General features: G+C 35.1%; 1 protein-coding gene across 2 annotated transcripts in view; it reads right to left on the minus strand.

The window, feature by feature from the left end:
• Positions 1-18,234, minus strand: part of NDP1 (Tetratricopeptide repeat (TPR)-like superfamily protein) — a 187,824-nt gene extending 169,590 nt beyond the window's left edge. For both annotated transcript variants that reach the window (XM_089798385.1, XM_089798384.1), the window contains exon 1: positions 17,909-18,234. In XM_089798385.1, coding sequence (XP_089654511.1) covers positions 17,909-18,074 — 166 coding nt within the window. In that variant the 5' untranslated portion in view covers positions 18,075-18,234. The remainder of the gene's footprint in view (positions 1-17,908) is intronic.
• Positions 18,235-20,704: the final 2,470 nt, after the last annotated feature.

Raw genomic sequence — 20,704 nt, forward strand, 5'->3', positions numbered from 1 at the left:
GAGTAAACCAATTCAGTATATTGATGAATCCAGTGAAGACTATTTACAAAAAGAAAGCAGTGGACTATGGTAGATGCGTTTTGATGTAGCTTGTAGCAGGGAAGGTAATGGTGCAAGAGTAATAATTATATCAACTTCTAAAAAAACTTCAAATATTCCTTTTTACTGAATTTTGAATGTACCAATAACATTGCTGAATATGAAGCATTAATATTGAGATTGAATATGGCTAAGGTGCACAAGATCAAAATTCTATCAATCTTGGGAGATTCGGAACTCATAGTATCTCAAATTAGAAGTCAGATTACCACTAAAAATTCAAGATTGAAGCAATGCAAAAATTATTTGTGGAACTTAATTGAAAGCTTTGATGCATTTTCAATAAAATCGATTGATAAGAGAGAAAACTTTCTAGTTGGTATGACGGCCAACCTAGCTATCGAACAAATAGATATCCCACTCCAAGAGATCCTGTAAGTTGAAATGAAAAATAGGCCATTTATACCAAACGATGTACATTATTGGCAAGTGTTCTATGATGACAGGGATTTACTTGACTTCCTGACATGTGGAGGACATTACCAACATCAAAGTATTGATTGGAATGGCTTTGTGGAGAATCAAGACGATAGGGAGACATTGTTTGTAGAGGAAATTGTTCAACTCAGATCTAATAAAATACCCAAAGGATTCGTAGCATTGGAAAGAATCTTTAAAGAACATGAGAATCTTAAAACTTACAAACCCACAGCTAAACCAGAGGAAATTGGGAAAGTAAACCTTGGGAATGAAAATTTCCCAAAGGAAATCTTCATTGGCAAAAAATTGACTCCTAAAGTCAGATCAAACCTCATCTCTTTGTTGAAAAAGTACAAGCATGTATTTGCATGTCTTATAATGAACTAAAAGCTTATAGAGATGATTTATTCCAACATAAAATACCTTTGAAGCCAGATGCTAAGCCTTTCAGACAAAAGCAAAGACCTATAAATCTGATGTTAGCCCCAAAAATGAAGGAAGAGCTGATCAAGATGAGAGATGAAGGGATCATTAAACCTATTAAACACCCAACATGGTTTTCCAATCTTGCTCCTATAAGAAAAAAGAATGGAGATATCAGGTTGTGCATTGACTTCAAAGATCTAAACATTTCATCACAGAAGGATTATTATGCTCTTCCCAACATGGAGGCATTGTTACAGAAGGTCACAGGGAATGACCTCCTTTCTATGATGGACGGCTTCTTTAGATATAATCAAATCAAAGTGAGGGAATCATAATTGTATAAGACTACTTTCACTACTCCATGAGGAACATATTGTAATGTCCTCATTTTTGCCAGCATCAGAGTTTGAGAGATTAGCCTATTTTTGTGATTGTCATTGGCTAATTATTGTGAATCGAGGGTCTTCTGAGGTAGTGGCTTGGCTTAGGAGGGTCTTGTCTTCTCCACATTCAGTGAGCTACAGGTTGGTCTTCATTTGACTCAAATTGGACTTCATTTGGGCTTAGATTTGTATACTTACTATTTGTGGTAAGTTGGGTGTTAATTGAGATGGACCCTTTCTATTTGTGGAAAGTGCATTTGGTCACATGGAGAAATAATAGGTGACTCCTTTTTCAGACGGCATATTTAAATGATGAGTATTTTGGGAGTTATTATATTTTTAGTGGTCAAATTATTACTAAATCATTAAATGGCTTATTATAAAGTTATAATTTAACATTATAATTTCACTTAAGTTGAGGGTTGAGTCATCATTAGAAGGGGTGTTTATTTAATTAATTATATGTCTAAGCCAAGTATTAAATGTTATAAAGTGAGTTCTGTTGGAAAGTTTCAAGAGTTGAGTTCTTTTGGGAAACTTTTGGCAATAAGGATTATAAATACGAGTTCATTTCATTGGAAAATGGCATCCAATTAATTGATTATCTTAATTGCTTATTGTCTTTGTGACATTCCTAAAGGTCTGATTTTTCATGCCCTTGTTGACGTATAAGGGTCTGATTTCTGAGTGGTGTCCTTGCAAGGTTGCTGTTGAAGGATAGCAAAATCGCCATTACTTCTATACTATATCTACTCTGGCTGAGAAGAGAATTGTTTTTATTTGAATTACCAAGCTTCCCTACTGTTTTTCCTCTGTATCTCGGAAGCAAATTATTGGCTGGAGAATTGGCATTGTATGTCTATTGGACGCCATTATTACCCTCTGTATGGGCATGGCTGTTCTGAAGTAAATCAGTGATCTTATTCTCTGCATTTTGGATGTCAATTGATTTGGCTTTCAAGATGCCATCATATTCTCTGTTTGGGCATTGTTTGCTGAGGCTTTGGATGAGCTCTTTATAGCTGCTTGATCTGGTTTTTTAATCTGCAAATTCATCATAGAACAGTAGCAATTTAGACGCCTAGGACTGCAAGTCTGGAAGTGATTTTAGGAAGCTGCAATTTGTTTGAGGAGGCGCCTAAACTCCAGCATTTGGCCACGTTTACCATGCTCTTTGGCACTGGGGAAAATTCAGAACTGTACGTGGTGAATGCCATTACTGGGTGATTTCTTGCAAATCTGTAAGTGCAATTTTAGAATGTCCATATATCTGTTGTTGGGCATCACTTATCTTCTACTGTTACTGAATTGCAGACCAAATTCTGCAAGTTCTTTTAGCAAAACTAATAAGACCATTTCATTTCTATTGTGATTCAGTATTGGTTGCTTGAGAATATTTTCAATTCAGAATTTTGTATGCAAAAACGTGAAGGAGGGTTTATGTAAGTATTTATCGATGCTAAAGTCTGGTAGTTTAATTCATCTAGTGAATTATGAGTAGTCCAGTACATTTTTTTGTGCTGTGATAAAAGTTAAAATGTATAAATGCATGGTGAAAATTGAATTGCTTGCCAACCGTTTGACCAAATATCAAACTCCTGATTAGTTAATAAAATTGATGCGTTAAAACTAAATTGTTGGACTATAACCAGCTAGGGGTTATTACAGTGGTATCAAAGCAGTTTCCTGCCAACCTACAGGAATTGGGCTCAGTATTTGTTCTAGAGTTGATAGCATTTGTTTGGTTTGGCATTCAATAGTTATGAATGGTTGCACGAAATTCATCCCGGGTAGACAATATACTCGCAAAGGGCATACTTCTCCACCTAGGGATGGAGAATCTGAGATATAGGATATTGTGAAACAAGATGTGCTAGTGAATGAGTTGTATCAAAATCACAAACGGGTGACCCAACCAATTTCAAATCCAAGTTTTGAGCAGAGCGTGATATCACTTTTTTGAAGAGTGAAATGTGATGATACAGTGTTGCCTATAGATGTGAGGGACATTTCTTATGATACACCACATGAGTTAGATGTAGTAGATGTGGAGTGTGATAAGAATTCATGTCAGGTTGAGTCGGATGATGCAGTTGTTGGCATGAGTTCCCAGGATCATGCATTTGATAGCGATACAATGATAGATAGTGGGGGTAGGAGCATATGATGATATAGTCAAATCGGTAGCTGCTTCTGCGCTAGCTGAACCATCTATTGAGGAGTTTAGTGATATGCATGCGGTTGTTGATGTGTGTTCTTATGGTAGCACACATGTCATTGATGATGAGGTGAGTGATGTTGAGGTAGAGCCATATTATAGTTATAAATCAACACAGTGTTGAGGTTCACTTCATGGACAATCCTATGTTCGACATAGATGCAAAATTGTCTTATGACAATCCGCTTTTTGAGGTTGATGTTGATCACTCACCTAAGTGGAGTTGGACTCATTTTTCACCATCTGCAGATTCGGTTCAATTCTTTGTTGCGACAATTGGTGATGTTCCTGCATCCACATATTTTCACGTGACTACACCTATTGTTGATACAGTTGGCATGAGTGCATATGGTTCTCCTATAGCTACGTCTTTCTCAGGGATTGTTGGTGATGATCAGGATTCCAGTCAATATATATTATGTGGGTGGTGACCAGGAAGAAGAGTATGCTGAGATTTCTTGTGGAGTTGTCTTTTGGTGATATCCTAACTCCTACATCATCAGCACAAGTTCTGAGTGCTATCCTGCAAGTTATGTTGTTGCTCCTGATGATATTAGTGGTATGCAGATGGTTCAATATTGACAAGGGTGTCACACACTTCTTCATTTAGGATCCAGGTGGAGGTTGGAGTTCATTGTGTTCCTCAAGCAATCTCAGGGAGAGAGGACTGTAATGTCCCCATTTTCGCTAGCATTTAAGTTTGAGAGATTAGCCTATTTTTGTGATCCTCATAGGCTAATTATTGTGAATAGAGGGTCTTCTGAAGCAGTGACTTGGCTTGGGAGGGTCATGTCCTCTCCACATTCAATAAGCAATAGGTTGGTCTTCGTTTGGTTCATATTGGACTTCATTTGGGCTTAGATTTGTGTACCTACTATTTGTGGTAAGTCAGGTGTTAACTGAGATGGACCGTTTCTATTTTTGGAAAGTGCATTTGGTCACCTGGAGAAATAATAAGTGTGACTCCTATTTTAGACGGCATATTTAAATGATGAGTATGTTGGGAGTTACTATAATTTTAGTGGCCAAATTATTATTAAATCATTAAATGGGTTATTATAAAGTTATAATTTCACTTGAGTTGAGGGTTGAGTCATCATTAGAAGGGGCCATTTATTTAATTAATTATATGTCTAAGCCTAGTATAAAATGTTATAAAGTGAGTTGTGTTTGAAAGTTTCAAGAGCTGAGTTATTTTGGAGAACTTCGCAGTTTTTGGAGTTGAGTTCTTTTGGGAAACTTTTGGCAATAAAGGATTATAAATACAAGCTCATTTCATTGGAAAAAGGCATCGGATTATTTGATTATCTTATTTGCTTATTGTCTTTGAAACATTCCTAGTGTTAATGTTTTAGCATCAGTAGAAGTAAATGATACTTGACTGATATATTAATTTGTATTTATGTTCTCAGATAAATGTTCATTGTAGTTACTTATATATATACATATACATATATATACATATATACATATACATATATATGTATATTGTTTTGATTAAACCAATAAACATTATCGGCTGAGAGAACATCAACTGATTGCATTATATATCAGTGGAGGTTATGTTATTATTAACATTGCAAGTAGCAGCAGTATTACTTGTGGTTGTCGACTGCTTTGTGTTTAAGATTACATTAGTTCACAAGGCAGTTATTGGTCATGCCATCATAGAGGCATGACTCTTCGTGGCCAAAGGCCACATAGAGCCATGACTCTACGGGGGTCATGACCCTTCGCTGCATATATGTTCAAGTAATCAGATCGCTGTAGTACAACATCAATACACGGCATCTTGTACTCAGCAATCTGCATTCAAATAAACATCAGCACACTTCTTTATTATCTTATCTGCAGGGTCAATTGTTACATACAGCATACATCTCACATTATCAGCAATATTGGAAGGAGTAGATTCTGCATACAAAATCAGATATCATCAGTATTTGGAGGGCAACTCTGCTCTACAGTAATACAAGTAAGAGTTACTTTGTTTCCATAATTATTGTAACAGTTTTATCTATCAGAGATCCATAAAACTTAACACCTAAAGGTCTGATTTTTCATGCCTTTGATGAGGTATAAGGGTCTGATTTCTGAGCCGTGTCTTTGCAAGTTTGCTGCTGAAGTGTAGCAAAATTGTCATTACTTATCTATTGTATCTATTCTGGCTGAGAAAAGAATTGTTTTTAGTTGAATTACCAAGCCTCCCTTCTGTTTTTCCTCTGTATCATGGAAGCCAATTATTGGCTGAAGAATTGGTATTGTATGTCTATTGGATGCCATTATTACCCTCTGTATGGGCGTGGTTATTCTGAAGTAAATCAGTGATCGTTTTTTCTGCATTCTGGACTTTGATTGATTTGGCTTTCAAGACACCATCAAATTCTCTACTCAGACGTTGTTCGCCAGGGCTTTGGATGAGCTCTTTAGATCTGCTCGATCTGGTTTTTTTATTTGCAAATTCATCATAGGATAGTGGCAATTTGGACACCTAGGGCTGCAAGTCTGGACGTGGTTTTAGGGAGCTGCAATTTTTTTGAGGAGGCGCCTAAACTCCAGCGTTTTGCCACGTTTTCCTATCAGCATTTTAAGCACACATACCATTCTCTTTGGCGCTGGGGAAAATTCATAAGTGTACGTGGTGAATGCCATTACTGGGTGATTTCTTGCAAATCTGTAAGTGCAATTTTAGAACGTCCATATCTCTGTTGTTGGGCATCACTTATCTTCTACTGTTAATAAATTGCAGACCAAATTCTGGTAGTTTATATAAGTATTTATCAATGCTAAAGTCTGGTAGTTTGATCCATCCGGTGAATTATGAGTAGTCCAGTACATTTCTTTGTGCTGTGATAAAAGTTAAAACGTATATATGCACTGTGATAATTGAATTGCTTGCCAACTGTTTGACCAAATGTCAAACTCCTCATTAGTTGATAAAATTGATGCGTTAAAATTAAATTGTTGGACTATAACCAGCTAGGGGTTATTACACATGTATATGCAAGGATGTGCTTTGGTTTAACCAATACTGGGGCCAACTTTCAAAGAGATATGGATGTTGCTTTCGAAGGTCTAATTGATCTCATTCTTGTACTATATCAGGATGATCTCACTGCTTACTCAATGAAAGCAGAGGATCATACTTGTAATCATTTAGAAAAAAATTAAAAGGGACCTTGAGCATGGAATGGCTCTAAATCCAAAGAAGTGTCAATTTAGAGTCACAGAAGGAAAACTCCTTGGGCATATTGTATCCAAGGAGGGAGTCAGAATAGATCTTGAAAGAGTGGCAGCAATTGATAATATAAAGGTCCCTAAAACTGTTAAAGCTATCCAAACGTTTTTTGGGCAAATTAACTTTGTCGGAAGATTTGTTTCAAATTTTGCTAAGATAGCCAAACCTATTTCCAAAATGTTAAAGAAGGGAGCTAAGGTAATCTGGAATGATGAAGCATTACAAGCTTTCTCTGATATAAAAAGGCCAATTAAAGAGGCACCAATACTAAAGGCTCCTGATTTTTAAAAATCTTTTCAAATATTTTCCTTCAACTCATATCATACAATAGTTGCTATCATGTTGTGAAAGAATGAGGAGGGATATGAGCAACCTATTGCAATCTTTAGTAAAAGTTTGCAAAGCTCTGAATTAAATTATGACATAAATAAAAAGCAAGCTTATGGATTAGTAAAGGCTGTGAAATCTTTTAGGCCCTCTCTAGTGTTAAGTTTGTAGTTACAGTCAGATTGATATGATCATGAGTTTCATTATTGATGATAATATAAATATTCCTTTACTATATATATATATATATATATATTATACTAACTAATGATGTTTAAACCTTGGAGACATGTCTCTTTCAAGAGACATGTTTCCTCCTCTCATACTTATGTGAAATCCAAATCTGCATTTGGAACATATCAATAACAATGGCAATATAATTACATTTGCAGACACGATCCATGTTACTTAACATGGTATCAGACCCAAACTGCAAATGTAGAAAAGGAGATAAAAATGACAAAATCACATAGTGATATCCTTCATGGGGACAAGTGCATGAGATAAAGAATAATCAAGATATATCAATATGGAAGAAGGTTAAAGGCAAAAGAGTACTACAGGTTCCTGTGATAATATCAAAAATTGATACTGGAACATTGACAGGTGTTGCGCAAATAGAAAAGGGGCAAAAAGATGGCCCTGATATAATACAAAGACAGCAGACCTAGATCACAAGACTGTGATGCATTATGCTGCAGGCAACTACTCGGGGCAGAATCAAACAGTATTGACTTTCACATTGGCAATGCAATTACTTCAGCGAATCTAAATCAACTTCTACTCCACATCATCTACAAACAAGCATCCATATATTCAACCATCGTCGGATTTCTTCGAGTGCAGAACATTAGTAATAACAAGGTTTCGAGCCTACACTAATTATCTGTGCTACTGTTCAAACAGTATATGTTCTTCTATACATAATATCAAATCATGACTACTATAATAATCACTTCTGAGTATTATAAAGATCGTTATTTGCTGGTTCTAAGTTTAGAACTATAGGAATACCACCTATATTATACAAATTATACAAATCAGAAAATTATACAAATGACAGTTACAAACACAAACAGAAAGGCTCAATACAGAAAAGCTATCAAGTGCATGAAGCAAATGAACACCATCGTGGAATGATATATTACAGGAGACAATCAAAGAATATTTGAACATTGTGTCTAAAGATGATAATCAACACCTGAAGAATATTCAATGATATGATCGAAGGACAAAGTTTTACTACATTTACATAATATTCAAGACTTGTGTATACGCGGAAGGAAAGAAGAATGTCGAGTGTTATGCAGTGATGGTGAAGGAATATGACAGCGATAACCTACATATGGTGACCATGAGTATATGCGTTCAAAGTCTAAAGAAATAAAACCTGTAGAGATGATGCCCTTGGAATATGCGTTAAAGGAATCATATTATACAAGAAAGCCGAAAATAAAACTAATAACATTAGTAAAGAAGCTATCTCCTACAAACTAATTGATGCAATTGAAAGAAAAGTTGTGATTATTAATAAAGATGTATGAACTTTATACACATTTCGTTGTACCAAGAGACATAGTGCTTACTTGAAATAAAGACATATATATATAGAAGTCAAATATATTCTCGATATTGGCTAAGAGACATCTTTATCAAGATATAAAGATCAAATATGATAACAAGAAGATTGAATAAGGAAAGATATGCTAGGCATCTTGACAGAGTTGGACAAGCATTAGTTGAACATTAACCGAGAGATAATCAAAACGATCAATAGCAAGCAAATCAAGGAGGATGATTTGGACAAAGAGACAAGGGAAAATCCTGTATGGAATGGAAATCATGTGACTATCATACCAAGTTATAATCCATGACACACCACCATATGCTACTATAATATGTTAACATTGAGACAATGACATCATCGATGGACTCTAAAGGTATGTAAGAATAACAGATATAATAGGATGGTGATTTCTAAGAGACATTGGAACATGGAGACTCAAGGCATTGGAAGATTTGTATCACCCGCAATAGAGGGAATATATACATCTATAGATATCTAACAATGATGCAATGGTTTCTACAAACATGGAGGATGCAATAGTCACATTGGCATGTATTCAGAGAAGGTTCAAATTCAGTAAAAGCATGCTACCGGCTTCTAAGAAGACTCTAGACCTCTTCATAAAATCTCTAGACCATTATCTTCCTGAATTTTCATCGAACAAGTATCGAAGTGGCATTAACATCAAATACAAATGACCAATGGAATACGGTGATTACAAATTGGACACTAGCATTTTTAGAGAACACTATATAGCCTCCTAACCAATGGCGATAACATGTACCAGTCATGAAGATTGAAGTATGGAATATATCGATGAGAAACATTAAAATAATTAAACACCAGTCAAGGTCATTACGAATTAATTGACTATAAGACTAATATCAGTTATGAAGGGACACATTTTATCATATAATAATAATATCACAACAACGTCCAAAGGGAAGAGAATTACATACTGGAATAATAATATCACAACAACGTCCAAAGGGAAGAGAATTACATACTGGTTGGGAGAAAATCACTGATAAAACATGCCGCAAAACACATATTCATCGCAGAGGATCAATATTGAGACGCCAACGAATACTATCACAAGTTACTAGTCATGGGAATTGCCAAGATGTTTTAACACAATGATAGATTTCCATTTGCAGTATTCAAAACCCACACTACCATTAGTAAATCAAAATATAGATATAGACTAAAATCCTTACTTGACCACTAAGAAACATACCCTATTAGGGGCCCGCAGTAACATCATATAATGGGGGGTCTACTTAGCAATTAATTTACTCTAGATAGTGACAAACATAATAGCTTTGGAAATTGAAAGTAGTCTAGTCTCTTCTCTCAACACACATTAAAGAAAAAGTGTTGTAACATAAAGGAAGCAGGTCATGAAATAATCAAACATCTTTCTTATATGAACATCTTCTTGGAAGATCACCTACCACATGTATGATAGAGAATATTTATGTGAATTTATATCACATATGAATTCTTTCTTGGAGAGAATATACTAATTTCTCTTCAGATATATTCTGTTTCAATCATGAGATAATAAGTATCACTAAATAGATACTATCACCCAACGATGTCTCTTATTGGACTTGATAGTAGCTGCAAACTCTATAAAATGGAATGAGTGGGAATTTTACATTGCGGGAGGGAATAATAACCAATGTTCCATTCCCATTTGAACCATCTTGTGAGGCGAGATTTTAGGGAAGGGACATCATTAGAGTTCCGAATTTGAATCATCCTTTATTTGATGCATATGAGCCTTCATTTGAGTAACTTGTGCAAATAAGTGTTCTTATCTTTGAGTATTACAAAATTATCTATTTCCTATAGTTTCTCTCTTATTTGAAATTCTATACATGCGACAAAAGAGTTATTTGCCTTCATCTTTTCCTTTGTATCTAAAGTTGATCTTACAAGAAAAGAAGAATGGCATATTAGGCAGCTTATGACAATAGCTTTAAAGAAGTTATGATCAGGCTGGATAAAGTGAGGCTCTTGAAGCAAATATCTTTGATGATTGAGATTATAAGTATCCTTCTACATTAAGAGGGAGTATGACACTTCTTCAAAGGCAACGCAGGAGCTTAGAAGATTAATACTCAAAGGGAGTCTAGAAATACGTGTGTGACTTGCTGATTTTGATAGGCCTACTCTTGAGTGCATCATGAGAAAGTATTGACTTATCACCAGAAAGTCGAAAGATTAATATCAGATTTAGAGGGAGTTCGAAAGGCATCCTTGGGTGAAGAGAGTTTCTAATGGAGTAACAAGAGGACCTGACTTCCCAAAATCATTATTCAGAGGGAGAAATTTTGAGATGAAATCCTTTGTAGATGATATATTTTCTATAAGGAGAAGTTCTAAGAGAAATTCTTTGTAATGCGTTCTTCTATACAAGAGAGAAGTATAAGGTGAAAACCCTTTGTTCCACCTACTAGTAGCAGCTATGGTGGGTTCACCCAGTGACTTGGTTCATGGTGGATATCATGTGAGTTACTACATGATGTTGTTGTAATTATGTCATGAAAGATGACAATCTTTCATTGATGTATATATTTAGAGGGGAGTTATTGAAAGGTGACAATCTTATCAATAACTAGACCAGTTATCATAACAGACTACATTAAGTTGTTGTCCCGGTGTGTCGGAAGTTATGATAACAAACAGAAGGTAACTATTGTAAGGCAACGATCTTATCAATAGTCGACCTATCTCCTAACACCAAAATGTGTTGGAGAAAGTGTTATCTTGGTTCTTCTGGCTAGATTTTGCTGGACACCTTGATAACCAACTTATCATGGTTCTTCGGGCCAGATTTTACCGAACACCTTGATAACCAATTTATCATGGTTCTTCAGGCCCGATTTTGCCGGACACCATGAAAGTTGTTATGGTTCTTTGTGTCGGATCTTACCAGACACCATAACTTAAATTTATTATAGACCACACTTAAAATATGTTGAAGCAAGTGTTATCTTGGTTCTTTGGGCCGGATTTTGTCGGACACCATGAAAGTTGTTATAGTTCTTCAAACCGGATATTGCCAAACACCATAACTTAAATCTATTATAGACCACACTTAAGGTGATATTTAAACTTATATTAAAGTAACAGTAATTGCTTAATTTCCCTCTTTGCTAAAAGAAAAGGTGTTGAGAAATTTAGTCTCATTATGAATCGTAGCAAATTCCATATATAATATATGTGTGTTGATGGACTTATGTTGATATCCTTAAATATGTCATTCTAGGAATATCATACTGAGATGATATCTTTTCGTATACTCAAGAACATAATATGTTCTATATCAATCTTTCCTAACTAAGAGGGAGTGTTAAGTTTGTAGTTACAATCAGATTGATATGATCATGAGTTTCATTATTGATGATAATATAAATATTCCTTTATATATATAACATATATTTATTATATTATATATATATGTATGTATGTATGTATGTATGTATGTATGTATGTATTATACATATGGTTGGTTAAATTATTTTATACTAACTAATGATGTTTAAACCTTGGAGACATGTCTCTTCTCCTCTCATAATTATGTGAGATCCAAATCTGCATTTGGAACATATCAATAACAATGGCAATATAATTACATTTGTAGACACGATCCATGTTGCTTAACATCTAGTTGGTGCTGAAGTTATTACATATGTATCAAAAGTTGTTGTTAAGGATATCTTTAGACAGACAGAAACTAATGGGAGAAGATGCAGATAGATCAATCAAATTCAAGAAATTAACATCAATATCCAAATTACAAAATTGGTAAGAGGTCAAGGCTTGGCAAAACTTATGGCTGATGCTAATTTGGAGGCAGTACAAGTGAATCAAGTAGATCTACTAAGCACAGTGGTTAGTATTGAAATGTCATGATGATCTAGACAAGAATCAAAAAAGGACTATAAAATTGCAAGCATCAAAATGTGTCTTGATTCAAGGAGATCTTTATTGGAGAAATAAGGATGGTATACTACTATCTTGTCTAGACACATATAAGGCAGAAGTTATCTTTAAGGAGTTCCATGAAGGGCTTTGTGGAGGTCATTTTTCAGCTAAGACTATTGCCCATAAGATATTGCGTGTAGGATACTACTGGCCATATATATCTAAGGATTGTCATACCTATGCTAGAAAATGTTAAGCATGTCAAAAGTTCTCTAGAAAATTGAAGTATAATGGGGCCCTCCCTTTGAGAACCTTGCAAGCTCAAGAACCATTTCAAATGTGGGGTATTGACTTCATAGGGGAGATTTCTAACAAGTCAAGTGGAGGACACAATTGGATCCTTATAGCTATTGATTATTTTACCAAGTGGGTAGAAGTTGTACCTACAAAGCAGTGAATTAGCAAAGTTGTGATCAAATTTTTTATGGAGAATGTTATAATCAGGTTTAGAGTTCCTCACAAGCTTATCATGGATAATGGTATGTATATTAAGTTGGATGAATGCTCTAAACTTTACCATAAATATGGTATAACTACCTCATATTCCTCTCCATATCATCTTCAAGGAAATGGTCAGGAAGAATCAAGTAATAAGAACCTACTGAAAATTATCAAGAGAATGCTTCAGAATAACAAAAGGGCTTGGGATACTAAGTCGAATTTAGTAGTATGGGCTAATAGAGTTACAGTAAAGAAGTCCACAAGTTATTCACCTTACAATCTTGTTTATGGTAAGGAAGCCAAGCTCCCTTTGAATAATTTATTACCAGTATACAGGTTTATGGTAGAAGAACAGCTTGAAGACATTGACTTTATGGAGGAAAGGTTTAATGCATTAGTTGAGTTGGATGAGATCAAAAGATCAGCATTAAAACATAATATTGAAAAACAAAAACAGATCAAATTCCTTCATGACAAAAGATCAATTGAGAGATCATTTAAAAGTGGAGATTGGGTACTTAAGTGGAATGTCAAGAATCAAGACAAAGGCAAACATGGCAAATTTGATGCCTTATGGCTTGGACCATTTGTTATTTCTAACATGGCGGGGGAAGACTCTTATTTCTTACAAGAAACAAATAAAGGAATCCAGGACTTCCTTATGCATGCACAATTCCTTAAGCCTTTTTTCTCTTAGGTTCAAATAAACTCCTCCATTTTGTATTACTAGATACCATTTTTTTAATTTTTGCTTGTATTTTTACCAGAGATAGTTGGACTCTTATCATATTCCAAAGTAATGTGCGTCCCTAGGAAGAGCCACTGGTGGAACCCTCAATTTTATGATGAAAATTGATATTAAAGCTTCAATTTCGCTATTTCAGAAGGACGTGTGAGAGGTTTGCGAAACAGCCAAAATTGGAAATCCGCAAGTATAATATAAAGGTGGTGCAAAATGGCAGAATTTTGCTAGATTGCAAGGAACAAGCTTGACATGGTCCGAAAATGCGAATTGTCACTATTGCGAAATGAGTTGCATATGGGCCATGCGAAGTCATGATTATAGATAAGGAGAACAATGACTTGTGAGATAGTGAGTTTTTGGAACCTCGCAAGGTGTGTTGACAGGATCTTGTGAATTAGCAATTTTCAAGGTTTCGAGAAGCATGCAGAGGATTAAGTGCGAAATAGCGATTTTTCGCCAAATTGCAAGAGATGTTTTTAATGTGCCTCGAAATGGCGAAAAGGGTTTTTTCATTGCATTTATGACCATCGCAGTTTCGCACGAGGTAGACAAATAAGCATGTGAAAAGGCAAAATGACTGTTGTCAGAATATCTTGAGAAGTAAAAATCGAATTTTACAAATTTTAATTAGAAAAGGCATAAATATTATACATACGCAAGCCAAACATTTGTGAAATGTGATCAACAGGATTTTCGAATTAATGGGTCATTAAACGCCACTGTTTTATTTTAACCACATTGCAAGTTGCTTTTGCAAGCAAGGTTTTGGCATGCATTCTCTGATAAGTTCTTCAAGGTTGCAAAGTTTCAGATTACAGGTGTGAAGATGGGTTTGTTAGTTCAAAAGTGTTGATGTTTTGTAGCTTTACTCAGATAAATCACATCAAGATATGAATATATATATATATATGGAGACATTACATATAATTATAAGAGTTTAATTAGGATAATGAATAGACATGTCCCATGAAGGGACGTGTCTATTCTCCCACTCTCTTATAAATATAAGGAGAGGTTGCAATTGGAAAACACATACCAATTACATGGCAGTGCTTAGTACATTTGCAGTGATCCTAGTAAATAACATGGTATCAGTGCAAGCTACAAATGTTGTACTTGTATCAAATAGTGAGAAAGCATCTTTAGCGAGACGAATCAAATGAGATGCTCCACAAATAATAGAAAAAAATTTGACAAATAAAATTTGCATACCGAATTGAAAAATCCTTTGCATTATTAGTTTGCAAGCATTTGGTAGGAGGAAAGTGAACTAAAGAAATACAAATGCAAGAAGAAACATATCATGGATTGCATGGAAAAGGAATTTGCGGAGAGATGTGAAAGCCTTGAATACCACATGGAAGATCTAAGATCTATGTGTCGAAGCCACCGAGCTTTTCCTGCAAGCAAATTGCCTTACGAATGGTGAATATTCTACTCATTCTCTGCAACAACTTGACAATTGTCAGAAATCCTTACATTGAAGTTGATCAACATCAACTCCCTATTGATATTGAGCGGCCATGTGGGGTGGCCTTCAATACATTCGATTATCTTCAAAATAAGATCAGTCAAGATAATAAAAGGGATGAATTTGCTCTTCAACAAGAGACTCGATAAATTCCTTGTAGGATCAGGAACATATTTTATTCACACTGTATTTGGACATGGCTTAAGGATCACGTATATTATAACCAAACACAAACGCAAGATGAAAATTGACAGCATAGACTTTGGGAGCGATGGTAGTGATGGGCTATCGAATTGAATGATTTTCGAGGACAATATGAATACCGGCAAGGATGCCCTGTGCTATAATAAATAAATAAATAATAACTGCTCTAGTTTGATGAGATGAGTGATTTGTCTGCTGATAAATTGTCCAAGAATCTTACGCTTGTTGAGAAGGAAAGCCACATATATGGGTTTCAAAAGGAAGTGAAATGCAGAGAAAATAGATGAGTATTTCGTAGTTCTGTAGCGAATCAAGACATGAAACTTTTAATCGATATAATATGTATATGATTGTATTTGCAATCAAAGGTAGGGGGTACCTTATAAAGCCGAAGTAACAAGACAGAAGCCATACACATATTACAAAAGGTAAGAATACATTATGTGGTGCCTTAAAGTAGTGGCCCAAATGATTGAAATGGAATCCATGTAGATACCACTATTGCCCCCTTGGCAGAGCAAATGAAGCTTTTATTTTCCTATCGCATATATCTAGTAATGTCAGCTGAGATAATTACAACAAATAGAAAATATTGACTAAAGTGTGAAGCACTAGTTAAATACTCTCAATTGGAGATATTAATGAGATTGAGGACATAATTTTAAGGTGGATATACTTTGAAGTGTCATATCGAGTGGATAATAAGAAATGAATATAAAATAAAGGAAAAAGAGGGAGATTGAGATTCAAAGGGAGACTGACATTTCATTAGAGGCAACCTTGAAAGAGAGGGAGCTAATAGAGAATATGATTCAGTCAATTTTCGGTGATCATGATCATATTAGTCGCACCTCTTTGCTTTCTATAAGAAGAGGTACTAGGACCCTAAAAAATATATCAGAATATCCGATTTTACTCATAGAAGAATATAGTAAATATAGAAATCAAAGCATAACACAAATCGAATAATATGTGCAAATTTTTAGTAAATACTGCAATCAGCCACAACTCTATTGTACTATTTTTAAAGACAAATAAAATACTTTGTTTCTTTCCAAGAACTGTGCATAATTATCTCTTATTTACATTTAATAGATTGTCCTCTTGAATCTACATCGTCGCTGATAGATTGAAATCTAATACAATCCTTTGATAATTAAAATTCACAAGCATTGTGTTTTTTATTCAATTGGTCTTCCAAGATTGATGTTAAAAAAATTGAACTAGGGTTTGTGTTAAAGTTCTCTGTCTGGTGATTGATGGTAAGCATGTGTTGTCTCTAAAGGGTTTTGATGATCATGAAGTTCTTATCAAGTTAATTCTATTTTGCCCAACTGGAATAAGGAACTGGTCTAATTTAATTTCAATAAAGCCTATTATCAATTAAAGTTGGTAGAGTTCTTTGTCATATTCAAGTGCTCTGCGATTCCTAAATTTACACTCATTCAAAACATTGAAAAAACATTCTCAATAATCAATAAGGTTTGATTTCTCCTTCGAATAACTTGCTATCTCAAGAGTATCAATTCATAAAATCTGCACAACTAACATTAAGAAGTTTTCATAAGGTATACCCACCTAGTTTAGCAGATCCTGAAGTGAAGAGGATTTGATCATTGAGCATCAGTCCTAAGCATTGGCCAAATTGTGTTGGATTACCCCGCATTAAGCAAGCAAGGCTCATAGGTTTTCCAACCAACAATTTGAGGAACCAACAGATGGAAAAGGCCAAAAGAAGTTTGGGAAAAGAGGGCTTGTATCTTATGTACAACAGGGATGTGGAAACTGAAAAGCACTTTATTTTAGATTGCAAAGCATACAATGGTATCAGAGACAGCTACATGAGTTATTTAGCAGCAGCTTCTTTTAAAGATTAAATCAGCATTGAATGGATGGAGAGGATGGGAGAGTTCTTCATTCAATTAAGTTGCAAAAGATCAGCTCTTACAAAGCCAAAGTAGCAGGGTCTACTGTCCCATTGACTTAATTGGCGTCATGAACATTAAAAGTCTTCTATTCTAGTGTCACTATAACACGCTTCTGAACATTAGCTAATATGACATTTAAGTATTTATTTTACCTGATTAATAAATCACCCGACAACAAATAGTTCAATCCTGGACAAAACAATGTACCTATAAAACTAGCATTTCTTCCCCAAATTCAGTAGTGAAACAAAAAAACTCCAGTGAAACAATTTACCAAGTTTCGCAAATTGTAACGAGAGTTACCAAAAAGGAACCGTAGAATGAATTAATTTCTTGGGTTTCAAACGAGAGAAATGCACACAACAGCTACAAAAGATTTCAAAAGAAATGCGTAATAAAAAAGTAGCTTCCTTAAGTTGCAAATCCAGTCAGAGAAGAAACATACCATTTTGAGAGCGTGAATGTTGACGAGCATAATTAATCATGTCAGAGACGGTATTGTCGGCAGAGCTACTGGTGGTACTTCCATACAAGCGCCTTGTGAGAACTGGGTAATGTCTGCACCTTCTCGCCCATTTTGCTGCTACCGCTGTTGCAAGTCTCCCTGCCATAGAGAATTCACTTCCTTTCGACCTCTAATCAATCATCTACGGATTGCGATCAAACTTTCAGGTCTCTACCGCCTTCGAAACAATGAATCGCTGATTTGATTTCAGTCCGAAATGCATCTGTATGCTAAATAGTTCCGGAAATAATCACAAGATTGAGATCAATTATATTATTCAATCGTTAGGTTTAAATAGTGATTCAAAAAAATTATTATTTGGACTAAATTAAAATATAAGTTTTTTTTAGTTTTCTTATAAATTTGATTCTAAGTTTTTAATATTTTTGAATAAATTTGATAACTTTTATAGTTTAAATGGTGATATTGTTATCAAGGTTTAACTGTGTTGTTTTTGAGTCAAATTCATACCCATGTTTCATGAATAGTGATTCACACAAATCTATCTGTCATGAGAATAAATGGTTCAACACTTCGCACTCATTGGATCTAGGTGATGCTCATGAGGAGAAGCAACGGGATTTCATAGGAGATCACTTATCCCACTACTACTCCAGCTTGAGTGTGCTTGACTACAAAGTTTCCTCCATGGTTAAACACACTCTACTTACAATCCCATTTGTGAAACCTTCACCTAGTGTTGTGCCTTATGAACCATTCATTAGAAAGCCCCTTACGCTCATCAATTGATAAGTAGGATATATTTTCCACAGTATATCAAATTGTGATATTGTCATCGGGATTTAACTATGTAGTTTTTTATTCAAACTCATTGACCCATGTTTCATGAGTGAGCAAAGTGGGTTTAACTATTAGAATATATAGTTCAATGATATGACTAAGAGGGGGTGGTAGGGGTGAATCAATTATCCAACTAATATCACTAATAACAACTTTAAACAATCTTTAACCATATGAGTCAAGTAAATTGAAACCACAACAAGATACTCATACACAATAGCACCATATATGTTAACTAGGGAAAACCTTGATTAGAGGGAAAACCCTGGTGGGGATGATACCCACAAGATGATGTACTAATATAAATATTCCTTATTAGAGGATAGACCTTGTCAGGAGTTTGTTACAACATTCAGTACATGTGAGTCCCTATTAAGAGACTTTGAATCCTTGTTAGAAGATTCCAACCCTATTAGGAGTTGTGGAAGACAGCTAGACCCATTGCCCAAATAGCTTCAAGGGTAAGACCAATGAACCCACTGTCCAAATGATCTTTGTATTATTCCCTACAGAATAATAGAAATGAAATGTACTTCCTTCCTCTATCTTTGTTCTGTCAATCAGACTTCTGCTTCTTCAGATCTTGTAACCAGATCATGAACTGTGCATCCAATAATCCCTTTGATTGCTTACACGCATTTAGTAAGCACTCTGCTCCTTTTCACACTTCGCACTTCTTGCAACAATCACAATCCTTGAACACACTTTTCAATCAAGGAAAACATCTTTCCTTTATACCATATCTTCATAATAATTCCTTGAGTCGACCTTCAGGCTTTCTCAATTAATTAAAACAAGATAATTAATTAATTACAATTACAATAGCACTGTCGGCTCACAGTCCATACAAAACTTCACATGTACGATACTAAGGCTTGTGCACTCTCTGACGTCATCAGCAGACTGTCCTCTATCACTGTCTAACTACACATCTCTTCATTACATCTCAAACGTAAGATAGCCAACAACCATCAGGAATTGCTTTCCCAATACTCTGTCTCTAAACTGCTCTCTATAAATTAGGTACAACTTATGTACATCTTTGACTCAGGCTCTACGCACTTAACCACATCATTAGGACATTGTGTTGTACATGTCCATAACTACGTATGACCAGACAATTAAACTATTGTCTGTACCATTAAGATTTGTGTCTGTTACTATGTCAGTCTTTATAGAAACCATGCTATATTGACATCAATGACAAACACAGTCATGAATGCAACATATCAATACTCTCCAATGCTCAGGATACTCCCCCAATGTAGTATTATCAGCATTCATGCTAACAATCTCCCCCTTTGACATTGATGGCAACATAGATGAAAAGCATCTAAGTTCCAAGAATACCAAACAATGTTTTGTTGTTGTTGACTAGCATCAGCTCAAATCCTCTTCATCAATCAAGTCTAAAATCTTCCTGCTTCCTTTCCTGAATCTTTCTAAATCTCTCTAAAGAAATATGTCTTCCCCATTGCTTAGGAGTTCTTCTGTACATACTCTCCCCCGTGCCTTTGGAGATGTTTTACATAGATATCTCTCCCCCATTGACATCAATGTCAAAGGTGTCAATCTCAATACCAATTGTTACATACCAATTACTAATCAGCTGCTCCAAGTCATCAACTAGCTCAAGTGTTCAAAGACACTATTCAATACCAAGTACAAAATACTAAGAGTCCTTAATGACTCAGTACATACCAGATACTCCCCCATACTAGAAGCATCATAATTCAATCAAGTCAAATAATAGTGCTTTGTACCACTGGACCGATGCACATTTTGCATCATCTAGTCAGAAGTAGGCAGGGGCATAACCCCAAGAATACCTCTCAAGTACTCAAAAGTATCTTTAGGCAAAGGCTTTGTAAAGATATCTATAATCTGATCCTTAGTACTTGCATACTCCAATTTGATCTCCTTTTTTGTTGCTTT

Source organism: Cupressus sempervirens, chromosome 8 (assembly GCF_028749045.1).
Source record: "Cupressus sempervirens isolate cs-2001-9-10 chromosome 8, ASM2874904v1, whole genome shotgun sequence".
Classification (NCBI taxonomy): domain Eukaryota; kingdom Viridiplantae; phylum Streptophyta; class Pinopsida; order Cupressales; family Cupressaceae; genus Cupressus; species Cupressus sempervirens.